The sequence below is a fragment of the Cariama cristata genome, unplaced genomic scaffold, assembly GCF_000690535.1.
Source record: "Cariama cristata isolate BGI_N322 unplaced genomic scaffold, ASM69053v1 scaffold8884, whole genome shotgun sequence".
Lineage (NCBI taxonomy): Eukaryota > Metazoa > Chordata > Aves > Cariamiformes > Cariamidae > Cariama > Cariama cristata.
This window is the reverse complement of record NW_009612305.1, coordinates 4,113-26,748: the sequence shown is the minus strand read 5'-3', so window position 1 is coordinate 26,748 and position 22,636 is coordinate 4,113. Positions and strand designations below refer to the sequence as shown.

Here is a 22,636-nt window from a genome sequence, read left to right as displayed (position 1 = left end):
CATGCGGCGACCCGCAGCCATCCTCCTTCCCTCCCCCGGGTGCTTCGCAGATTAGCCTACAGAGAATGGGGTGTTGCTGGAGAGCCGGTGGCCCTGGTTCGAGCTGTCGGTGCGTCACGGGTGGGCGGCGTCGGGCCACGCTCACTGGTGGAATTTCTTGCTTGGGCTGTTGGCGTAGTCCAGCAGCAGCTGGCACGGCGTGTCTGCCATAGACGGCCTCGTACTTCCGCAACTTGTCCACCAGCTGCTTGGCTCCGTACGAGTCCGCGTACCTGAAGGGACCTGGTGGGGACAGGGGACACGTCTGTGTCAAGGAAGCGAGAAGCACCAAGGTGCCTGGAAGGGTGAGAGCGCTGGATTCGGCCAAGACATCCTTCTCCAAAAGAGACCCCCAGTCCCTCGGCAGGGCAAGGCAGGACCCTCCTCTCTGCCTGCCCACCTGCGCTGAGCGGAGGCAGACTCGATTGCTGGGGACAAGCTGGGGCACAGATAATCAGGACTGCTCCCTTAGTCTGAGCTTACCTCAAGGAGGGAAAGTGCTAGGTACTCGGCAGAAGCGCTACCTCATGCCCAAGGGCCCTCAGTATCCTTCAGTTGTGACCCAAACCTCAGCTCGTGCCTCATCCACTGCCCAGGCCACGGCCACCCAGCCAGGTTGCAGATGGGTCCAGGAGAACTCTGCCTGCGCTCTTGGCTGGGCCCAGCAAGTACCTTGGCCTGAAAAGTGCCGTGCACCATGGCTGAGGGTATCAACTCAGCTTTATCTGTGCCATGCGAGGGCACGGGGGGACCAGTGGGTCCTTGGGCACCATTTCTCAACTCTATGTGCAGCATGAGACCAGGTTTCCAGAAGTGCTGCAAGACAGCCTGCCTGCCCACCCAGGCAAGTAGCAGTGGCAAGAGATAAGATACCAGAGCCTCGTTTTTCACTAAGCACCATAAGGCTGCACAAAAGCAACCCAGGGATTTCTTAAAAACGTAGGGCCTTTGCAAGTCTCCCATCCCACCTACACCCCCATGACTATCAGGCATGGTAAAAGCTCTTCCTTTGAAGTTCTCAGGGGAAGTGCTGGTAAGGCTGGGGCCTGCAGGGCTCTGCCTTCCGATTCAGACCTGGTTAGAGTCCCTTGATCCCCACCAGCCACGGCTCTGTCAAACAGCTGTACCAGCAGAGGAACTCCACAGGCTCCTGGCAGAAACATCTCACAGCAGCTCTCAGGCTCACTGCCACCTCTCGTAGGGTGGGAACACTGGAGCAACCTCTCTGGCTCCGGCTTTACGTGGGAGAAGGACACTCAGGCTTGTCAGACTGCAGCTCAAACCTGGCCTTAACAGCTGACTCACCTCTGGTGGCTAGAGCCCACTAGGCAAGCCCACTACGAAGTTTTCGAGCCAAGTCATGCAGCCTAGCCCAAACCCCAGCTGAAACCACCTACCTCCCAGGCATGGCGGGAAGCCCAAGCCGAACACAGCACCAATATCTCCCTCCAGGGGGTTGCTGAGGATCCCTTCCTGCAGGCACATGGCTGCCTCGTTCACAAACCTTGTCACCAAGCGCATCTGGATGTCCTCATCAGTGCAGCTGCAAGGAAAGAGTCTGTAAGGGCTGTGGAGGTAACAGGAGCCGGATGGAGGAGCACGTGAAGCCAGCACAGATGGGAGACAGTGCCAGGCCAGGGGCAGAGAAAGGTTTCTCACTGGGAGTGTCCCTATCCGCATGAGGATAAGGACTAAGTTCTGTGACTTGTCCTGAAGCAGGCACGTAAGACTGGCAAAGCCTCGATCAGGTCAGATGGGAACTGCTCCAGGAGATGTTTCAGTGCCAGGCTGAACCACAGCTTCAAGGCCAGGAAGGCCATGGCAGGGGCTGCACCAACCCGCCTGCCTGGACAAACCCCACCACAGAAAAGCTTTCTGCAAAGGTGCCCAAGCAAATGCTGATAAATTCGAGGATGCCCCAATTCCTGCTAGCACAGGCTGTCCAGAGCCAGCAGCCTGCTGCCCTATGCGCCAGCTGGGAACAGCCAAATGCCACCTGGAGTGACTCCGTGTTCAGCAGTGTCCTCCCGTGCTGCCTGCTGCAGCCCCTGTGCTGCTGCTCACCGGCCGGAGGAGCTGGGCAGGGGTCAGAGCCCAGCCCACACCACCGCTCAAGCATGCACAAGCCACTTACACTTCAGGTTTGGCTGGCACTTTGAACCGCGCCAAGATCTCATCCATGCCAGAATTCACGCTCCTGTTCTTCACCCCCTCCTGGTAAACATAAAAGCCTTTCCCTGTCTTGCGACCTGCCAGGGATAAAAAAAAAAAAGAGTCACATCCCGCCATGCGTCCCGTTTGCTCCCAACACCGCCTCTGATCTCCTTGTGACTCCCGCTTCTGTTAGCATGAGCAGATCCTCCCAGCATCTGCGCTTCAGAGCAAGCCTGTTCGCTGCCTCACTAAGGACAGAGGGAAGGGGGCCCACGTCAGGACTCCTTGGCAAGATCTTGCCACTGTGCCAGGCCCTAATGCCTTCACTAGGGCCAGAGGACAGTGAAATAACGCCACCATTTCTGTGGCTACAGCAGCAAAAAGACACAGACCTTGAGAGCGAGGGATAGAGGTGACAAGATCTCCTGCGCAACCCCTGCTGCCAGGAGTCTGGTCACAGCAAGGGTCGTTGGACGGTGAGAGCTATCATGGTCCAAGTGCAGGCGGACGCTGCTCCGTCCCGGCACGCTCAGAGGCACAGCTGCCTCTGGCACCCAGTGCCACCAGGGCACAACTTCCACCATGCAGACAGAGACATCATTTCTCCTTGCACAGAGGTTCTGAAGCTCAGGTCAGGGCTTGTTTCACTTGAGCACATTTATTTCCAGCCACTTGCTCTCCGTGTCCCAGAACACTTGTGCAGGTTTCACGAAGGAGTCACGCAGAGGTTCATGAGATCTTGCCTACTGCCTTTGCTCTGGGCAGCATCTTTGCCCGCTGTTGCCATTTCTGCAGAGGAAGGTCTGGCTGCAGCCAAAGGCCTACCCAGGGTACAGCTTGGAGGGATTCCCGACCCACTCCCAGGGCTGTTCTCTGACTGCTCTCACCTGAGGCAGAAGAGGCTGATAGATGCAATTGCTTTTCCTTGAACAAAGGGGAAACACGTTAGATTAAAACAGTCTAGCCTCTCACCCAAGAAGCCTTTTTCCACCATAAGCTTGAACAACTCGATGCTGCCTCCTCCGAAGCGCTCGCCAAAGGCCTTGCCGAGGTCCTCAGCCACGTGCGTGGCCACATCCACACCCACTTCGTCGATCAGTGTGGCAGCACCCACAGGAAAGCCGAAGGCCGTAGAGAGGGCATCTATTTTCTTTGGGTCAACACCCTCCTGCAGGAACAGAAGGGGAAGCAATGGTATCTCTGGGTGAGTGCCCTGGAAAACCAGCGTGGGGGCAAGAAGCCCCCACTCATCCGGGGCCTCAGACTGCGACCAGCCCCGTTAGTCGTTTGATTTCAGACAGGAGCAGCATAATCGTGCTCGCACCACTCCTGACTCTCTCCTGGTGCCGCATGCGGAGGAAAGAGCCTCATCACTGCCCACGCCAGGTCTCATCAGAGCACAGCTCAGCCAAGAGCAGGCTGGGGACAGCCACAAACACGGGGCTGGTTACCCACTCGCCTTCTCGGCCAGGGCTGGGGTCAGCCTGATCAGGGGTAAGGAAGAAGCAGAGTTTACACGACTATTTGGCAGATGCTCGTAGCTGATGGGATACACACCTGGAGAACTCGGACCACTTCTGCCAGCATCGGCCCCAGGCACCTGGTGGTGTAGAAGCCAGGCCCGTCCTAGGGAAGAGGAGCGCAGCAGGAAGGCAGGTGAGTACAAACTGCAGGAGCACGGCCTCTCTCGGCAGCACAAAACCCGCGTTTCGCAGCCCAGGCACTGACATGCAGGGCAGACACACTGAACTCCGTTTCTAACAGTATGTTTTTGACTGCTAGAATAGCTGTCTCCTGTAGGGCTCAGCAGTGTTTGGAGACTTCCATGAACTTATGCCCTGGAAGTTCCCACCAGGGCGTTTTTATTTGAAATAGTGCCTGGAGGTCCCAAGCAGGCTGCAGAAGTCCCCTCGCTTCACTAAGCCCAACAGGCTGACGAGGGAAGGGGTGCTCAGCACGAGTGAAACAAGCAGAAACCGGTTGTTTCACCTCTGCTACTGCTCACAAAGTCAGGAAGCAGCAGATTAGCTGCAAGCTGCCATTCAGGGAGGCATCTGATGTGAGGATGAGAGAAGCAGCACTGTATCTCCACTGGCCTCCAGAGATGCCTAGGGCACTCTTCAACAAGCCAGTCCTTCCAGCACCACAGCAGAGACCTGCTCAGCGTTGCTGGCAACCTTACACATCAATGAAAAGACCAACCTGAAAATACACTCAAACTGCCCTGAGCCTACTGGCTGAACCTCCCGCACAGCTGAAACAGCATCACCGATGCTTTCTACCCTGGAGTACAAGACCGGTTTAGGGCAGTGTGTTCAACTGCAGCCGACAGCCTAACAAACCACTCAAAGCCCATGGCTTTTCTGAGGCTCTGCCTCTGCTGCTTCCTCCTAGAGACTACAGCAGTTTGCTCTTAACTGCTGCCTCACTGTGCTGTGCTTGGTCTTCTCCTTCTGCTTGGTATAGCTCTTCCTCCACACTTGCACATGTATTTCTGCCACCTCTCACACAAGATTTCAATCCAGCAAGAGGAGGGTTACTGCTCATTGACCCTCTGTCCTTGCAGCTTGCTAGGGAGAAGAGGTGGTGAGAATCCTGCCCAGACTCTGCTCCATCTCAGAAGGCATCACAGACTTCAGCCTCCTGGAAGCTGTCCGGAGCAGGACTGCCAGCTCCTCGTGCTGGCAGATCAGGCTGCACCTGCGCCTTGTGGCCTTCCACGGCTGCTCCACAGGACACTTGAGGGATCACCTGGGCATCCACCACCTTCTAACCTCTGGCTGTACTTCTCGGTATGAGTAGCTAATGCCAACGTAATCTCTGCCATGTTTCAGCCTTCTCTCAGTGCACAAGCCTGCCCTTTTATTTACTATCTCAGCTCATATTTTGTGCAGCGTTCCCTCACCTTTACCACAATGACAATTTTGCCCTGTTTGAGGCCAACAGCAACAGCGGAAGCAGCCGTGTCCTGGGATGTTTTGTCCGTGGTGATGATTTCCAGCAGCTGCATTTTGTCAACAGGGGAGAAGTAGTGCATCCCGATCACCTAGGCAGAAGGGAGAGCTCAGCGTTAAGACAGACTTTGGCTCCCAGAGTACTCTACTGGGCAAGTCAAGTGCCCAACTGCAGAGGGAAGGAGGCCAGTATGGGCATGGGCTGCAGGACCCACACCAACAGCGAACTGTCCTTTCAGCCACACACTCTACTGTATCCCTCTCTGACTGGGCTGCTCTCCAACACCCTTTCTCTCCTTGGCTTTTCCAAGGAGACAGCACATGCCCCACACCTCTGGCCTCAGTGAGGATTAGGGATAATGCTTACAGGACCAAGCGTGCTGCACAGCTCTCTACTTGTTAAAACTAGTCTGGTGGCAAAACTCATCTGGGAATCTTAGCCACGCTCAGTCCCCAGGCAAATTACAGGCGCTGTGTGATCTGCAGGAACTACCTGAGCTGGTAGGGCAGCCACACACCCGGGTAGGGCTTCTTCTGGACTTTGAGAGTGGAACAGCAGTCACACAGACAGACGTTGAGCAGAGTCCCTGTGTTCTGCTGGCGAATGTTTTGTTTCTTTTTTGGTGATGAAGTGAATTTAAGGACAAGGCACATTTCCAGAAACTAATTACAGAGGCAAGTGCAGCCTTCCTCTGGGAACAGCATTTAAGTGGTGGAGATTAGTCGCTGCGTGCCTCACTTTCTTAACACGACCATGTAATCAGCATGTCACCTTCATGCCTCCTGGAAGCTACATTTGGCACTAAGATCTGTGTAAGTCAGAGGCACCTCGCAGGAGAGTTGCAGACTGCAAAACTAATTAAAGAAAATACACTAATCAGTTAACTGACTTCCTATTAGTTTCCCCATAAAGAGCCATTATACAGGCAATTTATACAGCAAGAGGATGTTATTTGCAAGTATGAACAAATAAGACTCAGTTGGCATTTCCGATGCAACTAAGGTCCGACGGGAAACCAGGAAGAGGCTCATGAAGGTCACAGGAACCTCCAACAGTTGGGACGCATGCTCTTACTCTACAATCTTTGCAGATGTCCACAGAACTTCTGCAGGAAGACAAGCAGCCGAGGCAATGCACTGCCCTGGGCAGGCTCAAGAGGCTCGTAGGAGTTTAGGGAACCAGCCAAAGGTACCTGTGGTTTTGCATTTGTGCAACACTTTCCAACTGAGCTCCAGAGCTTCCCTCTCCTTCTCCTCAAGACACTACTGCCTCCCCATCCCACACGTTTTAGAGAGGGAGACGTGATTATCTCACAAGGGAACTGCTCACTCTTCCCTGCATTTTCTGCAGCCCCAGGCAGGCAAAGCAGATTCCTCAAACGAGGGGAAAGCGTTTCCCCCCTTTTTATATCAACGCCACCCTAGACCAATGCTTAGTCCTCGGGAGGTGACTCCACCTTGTCCTGGAGATCCCTCGTGCTGCTTCAGACACTGTAGTGTCACGTCTGGTCTCCTGCTGCTGCTCTCTGAAGGGTGTAGGTCTTCTGCAGGGCCTGTGTCGGATCTGCCAGCCTCAAGCCAGCAGCTATCATGGGCACCCTTGGCAGCCCCAGACAGCAATGACAAACAGCATGCAGCTGACTCCCAATCCAGCGTGTTCACACCTCTCAGATGGTAACTCCACCGAGCACATCCGTGAAGCAGTGTTCCTACTCAGCTGTGCTGGCCTGGGCTAAGGGATGAGGATGCAGTTACTTTATATGCTGGTTAGACTCCAAGCAAAGGGATGAGGAAGTCCTCTGCTCCAGACCTCTGCCACAAGCTGCTATGTTGCTTTTGGTACCCTGTTCACATGGATCATCTGGAGCCAGAAAGAAAAGCCCACCACCTCCTCAGGAGCTAATCCCATGGCTGACCAAGGCTTCAGTTTCAGCACCTCTGAGTTCAGCTTCCAGGCACTGACTTTTCTTCCCTTTTTGATGCTAGGCTAGTGCCTTCTCCAGGAAGGAGAAGGCATTTTCCCATCATGGCAAGTCACTCCTATGTCTAATCAGTTTATCAAAATGACTGAAGTCTTCTTGGCTGGAATTCTCTCAGCTCGAGTCCTTCCACAGCTTCTCTATCCCGATGTGCATTAAGGTTTCCTGAAGTGCGCTGACCTCCCTACTGCACCCTGCCTCGCCAACATCACGCTTGGGGTGAGTCTACCTTCATCCCCCTCCTACCTGTCCAAAGATCACAAGCTCTTTGTTCAAAGCTTGCACTGGGGACAGAGGATGAGCTGTTTCATGTTCTGAGGAGGAAGCAGAAGATCCCAGTGCTCACCTACAGCAAAGCCAGTTTGCTGCTAACAGGCAGCTCAGTGCAGGGCAGACTCAAAGCAGGCATGTGGCACCGGGTACTCACCTTCTCTGGCCTCTTGCTGACAGCAGCAATTTGGCTGATTGGGAGGGCAGACGTGTTACTGGCAAAGATACAGTGGGCAGGGATCACCTGTGGCAGGGGGCGGAAGAGACAGTGTAAATGCACATGCTCCAGAGTCAAATTCAGACGGGTGTTGTGCAGAGCCCTGCAAGAACGGTACCAGTACCTGGTGATCCTGACAAACCAGGCAAACTTGATTTTCTCTGTCAGGGCAGACAGCATTGGAAACTAAATCTAAAGCATCACCCCACGTGAACCAGATCTGACTTCCTCTGAACTCTCCCCAGGTCTGCAACATTAGTCTCAGAGCCCCAGGTTTCTGCCAGACTGCTGCAGCCACATTAGACACTGCAGGGAAGGACTTCAGAAAGGTGCACAGACCAGCTCCTTTACCATACAGTTATTTCCCCAAGCATGCTCTTGAACAGAAAAGAGCAGTGGCCGCAAGCTAGGGACAGGAGGTAAAGGAATCTACGTTGTGGAGATACCAAAAGACGTTACTGTCACATCAATGTGCTCAGACAAATGCAAGTTTTTTTGGAGTGGCTCCCAGGCATCAGAGGATGTCAGAACTGCCCCATTCAGCTAAGAAGTACAACTCCTTATTGAACAGTAAATATCCTCAGTGAATAGGAAGGCTGTCCTCGACAGTCACCCACGTACTGACACAAATAACTTGCACCAAGCACCAAACCACAGCACAAAGGAGTTGCCACAAACCCAGCGGCACAGGACAGGACACCCTGAGTCTCCACTGCACAGGGGCCACATCTAGCACAAGCTGCTCAGGACTGATACTCACGGCCTCCACTTCCTTCAGCACTTTATGCTTGATGCTAATGTCCTCGAACACAGCCTCGATCACCATGTCTGCCTTCTCAAAGTCCTTGTAGTCCAGCTGGCTTGTAAGGTTGCTGAGAATGGAGTCCCTCTCGAATGATGTCAGAGCCTTCTTCTTCACCTTGCTGTTCAGCCTAGGGAAGAACAGCTCTGTCAGAGCTCCTCAGCAGGCCAGCCCAGACTGCTGGAGGTGCACCACAACACCAAGGGCATCCCTCCCTCCTGGAGCCAGGACTCAGAACACCATCTCCAATCCAGCAGGACTGTAACTCTGCGTACTGGCCCCTCCTTCCATCAGGAAAAAGGAGAGCTCACACAACTCAGCTGGTGCCTTAGTTTGAAGGTCAATCGCTGACACTCCTGACGATGCACAGCTGAGCACTATTACTGCTGAGCCAGGACAGGGGAAAGAAATCCAGCTTTTCAGAAGTCTCACCCAATGCCTCTCTGACATGGGCCTTTAGGCAGCCAGGATTACTCCCTTCCCCCTCAGCTCTATAAGCTACTGCTAAAGCTAAAAGCAAAAGCAATCATCTGTTAGGTCATCTACCTACCTAAGGAGCTAAGGCTGAATACACTGGGCCTATTTCATAGCAATATCCCAGCATATTGCGTAGGGCAACCTTAAAAGAAAGCATTTCTGTGACATCTGATGGCAGACGACTCCAAAGGAACAGAGGTGTCAGGAGTTCCTGACTGCCTGAGAGCAGAGGAGTATTTTGATCAAAGGCAGCGGCATCCCATCCCAAGCAAATTCCTTTTAACTCACGTACCCCTTGAAGACCTGCTGCTGTCCTCTGTCCAAGCCTTGCTGTGTTGTGTCCTTCAGAATGGTCTTCAGTCCCTTATCCACTGAAACCTGTGCGATCCCAGCTCCCATGAGCCCGGCTCCCAGCACTGCCAGAGTCCTGCACAGAAAAGCACCAAGAGACACATTCAAAGCTAGAAATAGCTCAATTTTCCTTGCTGCTGTCAGACTCGCACAGACCTTGGCGCTATTTTTAGTGAGGTCACGTAAGATTTCACTTGTGGGCGAGACCTCCAAACTGCAAAGGATTAGCCTTCTGGAGGCTGGAAACCTCTCTGCTCTGCTACACTGCTTTTCAGGACCCTAGGCCACTCGGTCCCAAGAGCCTTTTAGCAGAGGTCCTGCAACTGCTCCTTCAGGCATCACACACTTGCACTTACTTGACCTCTCGCTGAGGGGTTCCAAACTTGTTCTTCTTGCAGTGCACCTGCCCGTGGTAAAGCCCCATCAGCGCCTTGGATTCCTTAGTCACTGCAAGTTGGCCAAAGCTCTGGAAGAAAGGGAAGCAGAGAGTTTGGCATTTCAACAGCTGTCCCGCTTCCAGCACGCATACATCAAAAATACGGCAAGGGGAGAGCGCAGCCACCTGTGTAACTGCACAGACTAGTAACCTGGTTAGCAAAGGAAGAATGGACAGGGCATATGTATCCTCTGCAGAGAGGCACCTTCTGTGATAAGCACAGCCCACTTTGCACCACTGCCTCCCATACGGGCTGCCAGAAAGCAGTAGGAAACCGCTTGTTCCCTGTCCTCTCCCATGAACAATATAATTTAAAGCATCTGAAGGAGTGTGTACCTCTACCATGCATGTCTGGAGGGGCAGGGGTTCTGTCAGGGAACAGGAGCAGCCACAGTGTTTCCCTGTCCATCTCCTTCCTATCCATTGAATCATTCACAGCTCATTTCCACCCTCCCAGCACAGCTCTGGGAGGAGCATTCCCCGGCAGTTCACCGGCGTGATGGTAAGCCAGAAGCGACCCGGCTGCCTCGGCCAGCCAGCAGCTGCAGGATCCTAGGAGACCAACGCAGGAGCCACTTCTTCCCCAGTGGCAGGACCGCATTTCACTGACATGGGACCCTCTCTCCCCCATGTACATCCTGCACTGGCCAGGGCCATTGCCCCAGTGGCTTCCAGGTAAAAAGGGCCCTGCCCTCAGGCTTGGAGAAAAAAAAAGTAAATCTTTGAACAAGCCAATTCTCACTGACAGCAGTAGCCTGGTACTATTTTCAGAGGATCATAGACAGCCAACAAAATCTAAGGCCAGCATAACCTCCCAGCACTCAGCATGAAACAGGAAAGCAGTCAGGAAGACAAAAGACAGTGTAAAGCGACAGAAAACTAATGATGTCTGAGCCAAGTCAGCTAAGGAAAGCCACCAATGCAATGTAGTTTAGAGCAGGTTTTATCTTCTTTCACCACTGCCCTGTGAGTTAGAGGCTTGTTAAAATATCAGAAACACAAAGTCTGGAAGAGAATCTGCAAGTCTCCTACCCCAGGGGGAAGAGGGAGGCATTAAAAAAAGACATGACACTGACACTTATTATTCTTTAGAGGGTTCTGGGAAGATCTCCATCCTGCTGCTATTCTCAGGAAAAAAACATCCATTCTTTTCTGTAAGGAACAGAGTATCCCAAGGCTTTTATTCAGCACCAGACCAAACGTGGGTGGAATGCACAATCAGAACAGATGGGGTATACCCAGGAGGTCACTGCTAAGGTAGGAGGCAGCCAGCTACATCTCAGACCAGGACCTTGTCACCAGAAGAGAACAAAAGGAGCTAGTAAGCACAGCAGGAAAGACTGTGGTATGTGACAGACAGCAGCGTGAGAAGCTGGTGAAAGTTACACACAGTACTGTGGGGGACAGATGGATTTCACCGGCGGTTAAGGGGCAATGGTGTGAGAGATGACCCAAATGTAGAGGTAATCAGATGGGAGTGTTGTGGGTCTTCTGGGCAGTCAGGTCGTCCAGAGCCAGCAGTGCCCAGGGAACCACACCAGTGACACTGTGCACAGTCAGAATTCAGCACCAGAAATAACAAATTTGAGTACAGGTGTAGCAAAACTGGGATCAGTGAGGAAAAACTAATTAGCAGCAGGTTTATTAAGGCAGAGACAAGAGCAGAGAAAGGGAGGGATCAAGATGGCTGAGGATGAACAAGTATGGGAAAACAAAGACTCTGTGTGTGTATGGAATAAAAGGGTCACGCATAAGCAAGCTGCTGATGAGTACGCTTGCCTGCTCAAGCCCTGGACCTGCCCACCAGTTTGCCCTACCTCCATGTTAAACTCTATTCCTATTTCCCCGAGTGTGTCACTTGCAAACCTCAAGCAGGACTGGATGGCATTTAGGACATGAGGTCCACGTGCCAGCAGCTGGTCAGACTGGGCCCTGTGGCCAACCAACTGACAGAAGAAACATCTACAGCCAGCTACTAAAGGGGTGTGCGTGGGGGGTGTGTGTACTTACTGCTGCACGTGAACTTCAATTCTGCTCAGCAATCATCCACATTGGCCGTGTCTGCGAGTGGTTTGTGTTTATGTGGGTGTCACCAGTAAAGGCACTGCGCTGTCTGTGCGGTCAGCCGCACGTTTACTCCGTGTTTGTGAACACACGTGTGTGTACCTACACCTCTGCAATAGGATACCTCTTCTAGGATTCTAATATCTGCTCAGTTTCCCCAATGGCTGGACCTACGAAGGGGAAAGCAGCAAGCAGAACTAGAGGGGAAGTCTTCTGGGCCTTAAAATGCAAAAGACTTGACTACCCTTAAGTCATTACTGTTGCTAAACTCAACTGATGTGCCAGGAAACTAAAGAACTGAAGGGAAAAGAATGAAATAGAGCCTCGTTTCACAGAATCACAGAACCACTGAATAGTTGAGGTTGGAAGAGACCTCCGGAGTTTGTCTTCTCCAATGCCATTGCAGGCTGTGTCTGGTTGGGTTTTGAGTATTGCCATGGGGTGAGACTTCACAGTCTCGCTGGGCAATCTGTTCCAGTGTTCAATCACCTTTACAGTAAAAGATTTGGTTTGCATATTGAAGTGGAATTTCCCATTTCAGTTTGTGCCCATTACCTCTTATTCTGCCACTGGATACCAATGAGAAGAGTGTAACTATGCTTTCTTTACTGCCTCCTATCATGTATTTATACACTTTGATAAGATCCCCCTTGAGCCTTCTCTTCTCCTGTCCCAGGTCTCCCAGCTTCTCCTTGGGTGTCAGATGCTCCAGGCCTTTAATCATCCCTGCGGCCCTTTGCTGGCTGCTCTCCAGTCAGCTGGCTCCCAGCCTGTTCCAGTGCATGGGGTTATTCTTCCCCAAGCGCAGCACTTGGTGTTTCCCTTTGCTGAACTTCATGAGGTTCCTATCTGCCCAGTTCTCTGGTCTGTTGAGGTCCCTCTAAATGACCAGTACTAGCCAGTACGCTGACTGGAATGGCTACTAAATAAGTTAGTTTGAGCAAAGGATAAGGAAAGAGAAGTCCTGTTCTGGGTGAGAAACTACTACTGAAAAAAGCCACCTAATTTTCAGAGTCACCCAAAGTTATCAATGGGTGAAAAAGGACCAGCACAAAGTATCTAGACTAGAAAACAGGACAAACAAAACAACAGTAACGGAGAATCAACAGCCTGAACAAAGATGACAGTGAAAAAAGGTGACAAACAGAACACTGGTAAAAATGAAAGTTAATTCTTGGAGGAAATAACTTGTTTGCACCAAATTGCCTGGAAACACTGATGAGACTGAGAGCACTACAGTCACACCTCCAGGTTACGCATCCCACGTGACAATCAGGAAAAGCAAACAGTGCTCAGACACACAGAGAAATCAAAGTCCTGCTCTGTGAAACCCAGATCGGTGAACTCCATCTGGTTATTCCCCACTGTGATGAATATTATCCTTTGTGTGTAAACACAAATTCCGCCTGACTACACAATTTACTGATTACTACCAGGGATCTAATCTCCTTACCTGGGATTCAGTGAGGTATCCAGCGTCACGCCCCTGATCAAGACCAGTCTTTACAACCTAGTCAAAGAACAACAATAAAGATATGTCACTGTTAAGTCATGCCTGCCAACATCTACGCTTTAACGAGATTACTTGTCCAGCTCCATCTCCTGTTTTCTCAAGTGACCCCTCCCCAATATTCAAGGCACACTTCATACTCTCTGGGTCCTGTCCATGCTGTTCAAAGCAGAGCTATTACCTTGTCCTTCTAGCACAGAATAGCTACGATGGCAAGGAGTTTTCCATCAGGTTAACTTTTACACATACCTTGTGGTTTCAGGAATTGTTTTCAGTAGGACTGTGCTCCTGTAATGTCACTGCTCTCAGAGTCAGAGGCGGGGGCATTCATAGGGTTTAGGGAAGTCTTGGCAACAACTTAAATAGTGAAAAGTTGTTTCAAAATAAGGACTCAACCATGGACAGAGTCTGTAAGTAGTACAATGCCTGCGAAACTCAGGGGACTAACTTTTAAAGTATTGTGTGGTTAGTGCTATGAAAACAGCAATTTATGTTTTCCTAGCGTCAAACATGTTCACCCAACTCTTTAGAAACTGTATAGCAAACGTGGAAAAAACTGCAGCTGAAAGTTTCATGGACGAAGTATTCCAGCTAAGCCTTCCCTCAGTTGGGATTCTTGATCTACCCCTTACTGGCACCAGTATCACAAAAATTGGTGATCATATTCTGGGAAGCTATGCTGAATTTTACCATGCTTGCTCGATACACCACACAGCTGGCACTCGTCAAGACTGATCTTCTGTGAAGATCAGGATGTATGGCTGGACTCAGAGGAAGGAACCACCTTCCCTGTCTGTTGCTGCGTTATCCCACAGATCCACCTTCACTGCAGTTTCTTATGCCTTGCAGTGGGGGTTACCTCAATGATCTTTAGTGGAGCAGGGTAGAGTCCTTTGGTTTGCTTCTGAACTTTGCGCTCCACTGTCTTGTAGACTTGCTGCCTCACAAATGGAATAGCCATGGCATAGTCTGTTATCTCTGCAAGATGGGACAAAACATGTCTCAGCACAGCGCTACATGCACAATCAGCCTTTAAATGATTAACCGGAAAGTTAGAGTATAGACGTGAATGTTGCATATCTGCAATAGAAACATGCACCTGAAACTCAGCCACAGGTAGCACAGTCTGCTCAGAAGGGTTTCTATGGTTTGTTCCACAAACAAGCCTCATTTAGGGCTGAAGTATCCTCCTAACTCATCTGGCTCAAGAGACAATTACAACATGAAACAACTTTGTTTTCAAAATGGAATTAAGTAGGAGCACAAACATGAGAGGCCCAGCTGGATTATCATAGAATCGTTTAGGTTGGAAAAGGCCCTTAGGATCATCAAGTCCAACCGTTAACCTGGCACTGCCAAGCCCACCACTAACCCATGGCCCTCAGCACCACATCTACACGGCTTTTAAATACCTCCAGGGATGGGGACTCCACCACTTCCCTGGGCAGCCTGTGCCAGTGCCTGACAACCCTTTTGGTAAGAATTTTTTCCCAATATCCAATCTAAACCTCCCCTGGCGCAACTTGAGGCCATTTCCTCTTGTCCTATCGCTCGTTATCTAAGAGAAGAGACTGACCTCCACCCTGCTACAACCTCCTTTCAGGTCGTTGTAGAGAGCGGTAAGGTCTCCCCTCAGCCTCCTTTTCTCCAGACCAAACCCCCCCAGCTCCCTCAGCTGCTCCCCATCAGACTTGTGCTCCAGACCCTTCACCAGCTGCCTTGCCTTTCTTTGGACACATCCACTACAGTCCCTTGGGACCTGGCCATGATGCCCATAGACTTACTCTGCACTAGCCCTTTCGGTCTTTTGGCTGACACAGTCTTGTTGGCTAGTCCTCTGGCAAAGCCAACTGCTACCTCCTCCAAGTACTCAATTGTTCGTGCTTCTGGAGTCTTCAGACCTGGCCCTGTAAATAAAAAAGAAGTCTTGAGGAAATGCAGCAGAAGATATCACTGGCAGATGACGCTGTAGAGAAGCAAGGATGAGACAGGAACATGAAGTTCTTTTGAACTGCTACAACGGTATTCTCCCCACCTGTTTGACTTTTGATTATGAACAATGATGGAAAGGCTCAACGAGGAACTATACGAAGGCCCCAAGGTGTTTAATATACACGGCATTATATAGAAATGTCAAAACGCCAGCTCCCAGTGGGAGCAGACAGCAGTATGCCACTTAAACATCAGCCCTACTTTCACAAAACCATGGAATACCTTTGGTTGGAAGGGGACACGGGAGGCCAGCCAGTCTGACCCGCTGCTCAAAGTGGGGCCAAGTTGAAAGTTAAATCCAGCTCTGGAATTAGATCAGGTTGCTCAGGGACACGTTCTGCCAGTTTCTCAACACCTCCAAGGATGGAGGTCCCATCACCTCTTGAGCCCTGTTTCAGCACCTGACCATCTTTTTGCAAATTGTGCCCTTTATTCCTCAACCTTTTACTTTGCATAATTACAGGCACTCTTGTATCTCAACAGAACTTAAGTGTTCTGCCTCCCCTCCCTCTTGTTGCACCTCTCCTTTCTTATGTGGTATGGAAAGTCTGCACAACTACATTGTACCAACGCTGCTGCTATTAGACAACAGTTACGAAGCACTGTGTCCCTGAAAATTGCCTAGACTGGAGCTGATGTCCAACGAAACCTCAACCTTGGATCTCAGGTGCAGGAAATCTCTCACTTGCTTTAGCTAGTGCAACACACAGTAAGACCTAGCCTAGCTTAACGCTGTCCCACAAGCAATGAAGCAAGCCACCACAAAATGAGTTTCAGCAATCTCCGAGGGTGGGTTGCACAATTTCCAAGCCCAGAACCTGTATCATCAGTACAGGTGGATAGAGTATAGGGCTGAAAAGGCAGTTGTGTAAAGTTTCTAGAGGCAAACACAGTGAGTCATTAATGAAAGAGCAATGCCCAGTGATTCTGGACAGGGCCACCATAAGGAGCCTGCAGCTAAATGTGCAGCCCTGGGCTGCCCCTGAACTAGCAGAACCAATGTGATGAGGTTACAACTCTGTACTCACACAGCTGGGCAACCTCATTAACTTTCGCTATAAGCTGCTCCAACCACACCCAGATGCGGCACAGAGTCCTCAGAGCTAAGGAAACATCACAGCAAACAACTACTCCCTGACAGAGGAGGCAGTTAAAAAACAGAAACAAAACAGAAACCCCCTCCTCTTTCACCTCCCACTACTCTCTCCCTCCACCAAGAGCTGAGGTCTTCAACTTTAAGATTTCACCTCTCTTTGCATAAAATCTTGAGAGCGTGTACTCAGCAGACCCCAGACGCTGCTGCCTGCTGGAGGGTCTCTCAGGACGAAGCAAATAAAGGAGTATGTACATTTTGATGAGATCATGAAAGCTCACTGTTAGGAAGTGTCACTCATGCCCTGGCAGTATGTTCAGAGCCAGTCTAGGGGAAAACAGTCCAAACAAAACAGTGTATTTCATTTTACAGGCAGCACAGAAAACTTAACCGAGACCTGCTGCATAACCTACATTTCAGCAATGACCAGTGGATTTTAGAGAATTTGTGGGAAGTTTGAGAGCATTTGGAATTTCTGAGCTCAAACCTTACTAGCTTCTAAATTCTTTTCCCACCACTTCAATGCAACATGTCTGAGATCTTCAGCTTTAGCGATCTGATGTGCTATAAGATGTGAATACCTGATTTTCTCTTTCCACTAGCTTAGGTGTTCCATGCCAACAAACGCTGGACTTTGATACTACAGCTGAAGAGAGCTGTTTATGTGTAAGTCTGAGCTATAAGAACTATTCAGGCAAGGTGGTCAAACCCACATACGTGGTTTACTTTACCTGCAGTTACCCCTCAACAATTTGTAGTGCCCTAACCCGGGAGCTCCAAGCTGTCGACTTGCATCTGCTTTCTTATATAAATGCCACATGCCAGAATTAGATCTGGGCACAGTAGTAAATACATCAAGAGAATGCTGCAGAGCTCCCTACTGAAGGAGGACTGATTGCACCCTGTGAAATTGCCTCCTGATTAATGTTGTCTCTCTCCTTCAAAGCTTTCTATAATCAGTTAAAGCATCACCCTGGTTCAAGCTGCTTTCCCCCAGACATTGAGAATGAACTTGAATACTCAGCAGAAAGCCTTCTGGCACTGGCTGCTATTTGAATGAACAAGGAACGCCTCTAATGCTTGCATATAATTTGTTTTTTTGTGTGCTCCTCCTATGTGCTTATCTGGTCTGAGCTAGGATTCCCAACAGCCCTTCGGAAAGTTTGGGTTTCCTTTAAGCAAGCCAGTGTAATCAATAGTATAAAAAGCCACATTTGCTGGCTCTTAAAAGCAAATTCACATTTAAGCAAATACACAGCAGTGAAGTTTATTCAGGCAATTTTAACTCAAGCCTGGGTACCACTGATCTGTTTTATAAGCGAGAATACAGCTGAGGCTATCTCATCCAGCTGAATACTGGCATGGGAGACCGAACAGACACAAGGGCTTCCCTTGCATGTCTCAGGGTAGGCAGCAGCACCTTTTCTTTTTGTTTCTTTTATTTCCTTCAACTTCAGGAGCTAAGCCACCAGGGTACTCTGGCCATGCTCTGCCTAGGGAAACTAAGCTCAGCATCCTGCAACTATGTGGCACTGCTAGCTGGCATCTTGGCTTCCATTCTAACTCCGGGTTGCAGCTGCTCAGACCTTTTGGAGGAGGCTGTGGAGGCTCTGCCCCTCCATTTAGTCACCTTCCACTGAAGCTGTCCTAGTGAAGGAACAGCAGAAGCAAGAAATTATTCACTAGCCCACTCAGCACTTGGAAGTCTGCAGCTTGCAAGGAATTTCTCCATCCAACTGAAAGTCAGTTGGCAATTCAGAGCTCCTAAGCCATAGGGGTTGGCCTCCTCTCAAGATCTTGTCACAGAGATTAACATCTGCAGGCTGCATAAATGTAGACATTGGTCATCTAGTCTCCTTTCATTACAGGTTGCAATCTGTCTCTCTGACATGATAAATGAGGAATGCAGGTTCTTATCTGTATAATTAGCTTATGCAAGAGAGCCAGCAGGCCTGCCCTCTATGCTAACCTTTCCCTATTCACTTAGCTTTAGCAGAAGCCTGACATTTCAAGACCCATTCAAGGTCCCCATGCACATGCTTCTGAGGTGGGAATGGAGATTGTATGCAGAGCATGCTAAGGACTTTGCAGTCCATATGCTTTGCCCCTACTAGACTGCTGGCTGCATCAATGGCTTCTTCACCCATTTCAGTAAGGTGGAGAGGTAAACCGACAGACAGCAGATCACGAAACTCATGAGAGGCATCATGTCTGACCTAGTGGGTCCACCAACTGGTCAACCAGACCCATCTTCTTTGCTCTGTCAGCACGGATGCTCCTTCCAGTTAGCATCATATCAAAGGCAGCAGGAAGTCCCACCTGGAAGAGCAGAAATGTGATTTCAGAATGGGAGCATGCCACGCACCAGAAGGGATTATCAAGTAAAGTTTTTCTCTTACTTACCATCTTTGGCAGCCTCTGAGTACCCCCTGCCCCTGGCAGGAGACCCAGTAACACTTCGGGTGTTGCCAAGATTGTTTTCTTGTCCTTTGTTGCTATTCTGTAGTGACAGGCAATTGCAACCTTAAAAAAGGAAGAGAAAACTAAAGGTTTCCCTGTGAAAGACCATAGAAGAACTGGACATCCATCACAAAGGTCTCTTCTACACACTGCCTCAGCTTTCCACCCGACCCTACCCCAATCCCCTAATACAACTGCCCAAATTCCCTCAATTGTGCTCACTGATGGCTTCTTCCAGCAAGAGAAGTGCATACAGGCAGATGACAGCAAGCAGCTATGACAGGAACATGAACCTACCAAATTGAGCCAAGGTATTTTTAAATCTCATCTAGATCACCAAGGGCTAAATTCATTCACTACACTGAGAGCATGGTCCCATTTACAGATCAGCCATGATACTTGGTTTATCACTGGATCACCAAGTCCACATCTGTCACCACAGTGCTCGTACAAAGAAAGCTGTGAGTGCTTGAGAAATCAGTACGCAACTGAAGAGACTCCATTCCCACAGAGTTATTCTGTTTTAGTAATAACTTTGCTGCAGGAATTACCAGAGAATCTTTCAGTTTACAAAATCCTAGATGCAGATTACGAAGCAAATGCTGGACCCAGCCGAAGCGGCAAGTGAGGGAGCAGAGTATGCAGGCGAGGGTGGAGCCTGGCCAGGTTCCCCATGCTCGTCCCTCTCACAACAACCTTTTAAAGAACAGAAGTTGCTGGGATACGAGACTCGCTTCATCTGAAAAGCAGCAATTTCCAGCCTGGACTCTGCCAGCAGCATTTATCCAGATCCAATGCCTGCCGGAAACAGCCAGTTTTCCCTGGGATGCTCTCATCTAAATATTAGCCTGGCCCACACAGATTCATATTTGATTAGCTCTCTTTCAAGAGAAGCAGAAAAATTAGCATGGCAGAGCCCTGAAGCACAACCAAGTCATTAACTTGCCACAAACTCATTTGAATGGATGTAATGAACCCTCGTCAGGTCTCAAATCCCTCTCACAGTAAGTAATCCTGCAGGAATTGTTTGGATAGTTTAGAGAATCAGCGTTATCAACTCCCACTCCTGCTTGTCAGATCCCGATTTCTTCAATACCTCCAGTCCTCCTCCCAGGCAGGAGCCACTGATGGCAGCAACTATGGGCTTTGGAGACTGCTCAATTTTTTCTAGCATCTTCTGTCCTTCCTGAGAGAGCTGAGTCACTTCCTGAGCAGTCTTGCAGGCTTCAATCATGCTGCAGTGAGGCAGAAAGGCTGATCAGAATTGGAAAAGCACTGAGAAAACAGCAGTAAAATGAGAGTGCTTCAACGAGTTTGTTCCTCTTTTCCCACAAAGCTCCAGTGACTGACAGACAGGCAAGAGCTATTTAGTCCCCCAGTCTTAGATTAACAGACAACACAGGAAGACTACTAAATTCAGTGGGTTAAGTCACTGCATGCTGACATCGGGCTGCGCCGGCAGGCAGTGAATGAGTTTCCTTGTGTCAGAGCTTTGAAAGCCTTTGGGGGAGAGGAGGAAGGGTCATAGGAAGCCTCAAAGCATTTGCCAGGAAGGGTGGAGGGGAGAGCCCAGGATCACTTTTTAGAGGAGCAGATGGCCAGCACTCTGATGTTGCACTCCGCCAATTAGAGACTCCCTGTGCCAATTATTCTCAGGGAGGCTGGCAGCATTTGCCAGGCAGGCACAATTCAGGAGGCTCGTAGCACTGAGACCAGCGGACAGCTCTTAAACACAGCCTGTCCTTTCGCTCTGCTTACCAGCTCTAGCTACTGCCTCCTTCCCATCACATCAAGTCTCTGCCCCTGAATATGGCCAGTCAAAAAGGTAATAAGGTTTTGAAGGGTCTATTGGTTATTTATCTTCTTTCCTCAGAGCTTTCTGGCTTTTAATGTCTTTAAACAACTATTCTGTCCTGCCGAACGTGAGGAGTAGGAGCCAATGGCACTCCAGGTCCCAGCAAGAGCACCCACACAGGTTGTCCCGCACCCTGGAAAGTTACCCAGGCCAGAACGCCTGGGAGGCTGCTCAGATGCTCCACGTGGCAGAGTGCCAAATCCTGCCTAATCAAGGGGCCACGCTGGCAGACTGCCAGGCACTCAAGCCCAGCTTAAATGAAGTCCTGCATGTAAATTATCCACTCATGTTGTGTCCCAGACCGAAGGACAATGCTCACTCTGGAGCCAGGATGGGTTTCCTTGGCTGCACCCCAGCACGCAGGAAGGAGTGACCAAGTGTGACAGCCAAATGGGGTTTAATGACTTGCTATGTTCCTCTCTATCAAGGTCCTAACTTCATTTGAGCAAGTCAGAGGCATCCTGTGCACGCAGATTTCATTCCCAGCCTCTGCTTCAACCCTGGGGAGATGTCAGTGGCAAACTGCTTGGACTTCACAGCGCACCAGACCACTGGCCCTGGATGCTGGACTTCAGCGAAAGCTCCATCAGCGTTAACTTCCCATGCCCCCATACTTACTCAATATCTGCTCCAGCAATGAAAGAGCCTGGCTTTGAAGAGATGATGACGGCACTTTTGACAGCTTCAGTGGCCCAGATCTCATTCAGTACATCAGTAAGCTCTGAGCTCAATTGTCTGGATAGAGTGTTCACCTGAAAGCAGCAGATAAAGCATTGTAAATAGGGAGCCCAGGAGATAGTGGAGTTTAACCTCTGATGAAGTACTGGACTCAATCATCACAGCATCAGAAAACGGGCACAGAAGACAGACTGACAACAAAAAGCCAAAGCCAAAGCCAAAGGTGGGTCTGAATGGATTTTCCAAGCCAGTAGGAGCAGCAGCTCTACAGTCTTTCGAGATTTGCCTTCTGGAAGAAAAACAGGACTAGATCATCCATGAATTTGCCCAACAGCCAGACCGTTGCTTGGCACAATTATAACACATCTGGGGTGCTCCAACTGAGGCCAGATTTGCTATAAAAGTTACTTCATCCTGTGTCATAATACACTGACAAAAAAACTCCAAGATGAAACCCTGCAGCAGGTTACCAAGTAATCTGTTAAGAAGTTTCTCCTTAACCTCACCACCAGCAGGTTTGTGACCTCAAACACAGATTTTATAAGCTTCTAAGCTGTTTTTTTTTTCTATATAACAGACACTCTCCTTAATGGTCTTGAATCCAAGAACTTAGTAAGATTTAGAGGTATCTTGTGGCAGCGAGAGAGACAAGTTAGCTTAATACACACAAAATATTTCCATGAGGCATTTTCAGGTGCCCCATTAAATGCCCAAATGCTCGTTCTCCTATTTCTACCTTGCTCGCAACTTTGAAAGGCTGCAGCTTAGGAAAGTTTTTAGTCTTAAATTAGACTTTTCAATGCCTTCTCCATACGACTGCTAGCCCTGCCATTTCCACCGATATGTTTGTTAACCACAGCCAGCTAAACAGTACCTTTGAATTTGGTGTGTTGAAGCGTACAACAGCAACGTCTCCTTTGATATCATAGCTAACGTGGGTTCTAGCTGGAAACAAACAGAAATGTGTTATCAGCTTATGCTCAGCGGATTTTAAGAAAGAAAGCGAACTTGCATAGAAAAACTTTACACTTACTCTGAAGAGCAGTGGAGGTGGAGATGTTACGGCAAGCATAACCTAAAGAAAGATGTTGCAGATGTTAAAAGGAATACTCCAGAGTCTCAGCTTAACTCTCCTTTATTAATGCATCCTCCTGTTTCCCCATATCTGCCGAGTACAGCATTTTGGAAAATCCTGCGTATGAGCCAGTTCCTTCTCTTACGGCTTGACCTGTGCCACCAGCAGAGTTCAGCAGATTCCACACCATTGAAGTGACCCTCACGGCACAGATTCCACACTGCAGCTTC

The 22,636-nt window shown here is 49.8% G+C and overlaps 1 protein-coding gene across 1 annotated transcript; it reads right to left on the bottom strand.

Moving 5' to 3' along the window:
• Positions 1–5: 5 nt before the first annotated feature.
• HADHA (hydroxyacyl-CoA dehydrogenase/3-ketoacyl-CoA thiolase/enoyl-CoA hydratase (trifunctional protein), alpha subunit) lies at positions 6–22,406 on the bottom strand (the record flags this gene model as incomplete). The annotated part of the gene is given in 20 exon segments (XM_009698562.1): positions 6–202; positions 204–282; positions 1,437–1,582; positions 2,174–2,288; positions 3,166–3,361; positions 3,751–3,819; positions 5,099–5,239; positions 7,554–7,640; positions 8,374–8,545; positions 9,185–9,319; positions 9,600–9,709; positions 13,197–13,253; positions 14,113–14,231; positions 15,038–15,160; positions 18,555–18,657; positions 18,742–18,861; positions 19,895–20,033; positions 21,272–21,405; positions 22,206–22,276; positions 22,365–22,406. Coding segments are annotated over 20 exon segments (2,219 nt in total), but the record flags the coding sequence as incomplete, so codon positions are not given.
• Between the last annotated feature and the right edge of the window lie 230 nt (positions 22,407–22,636).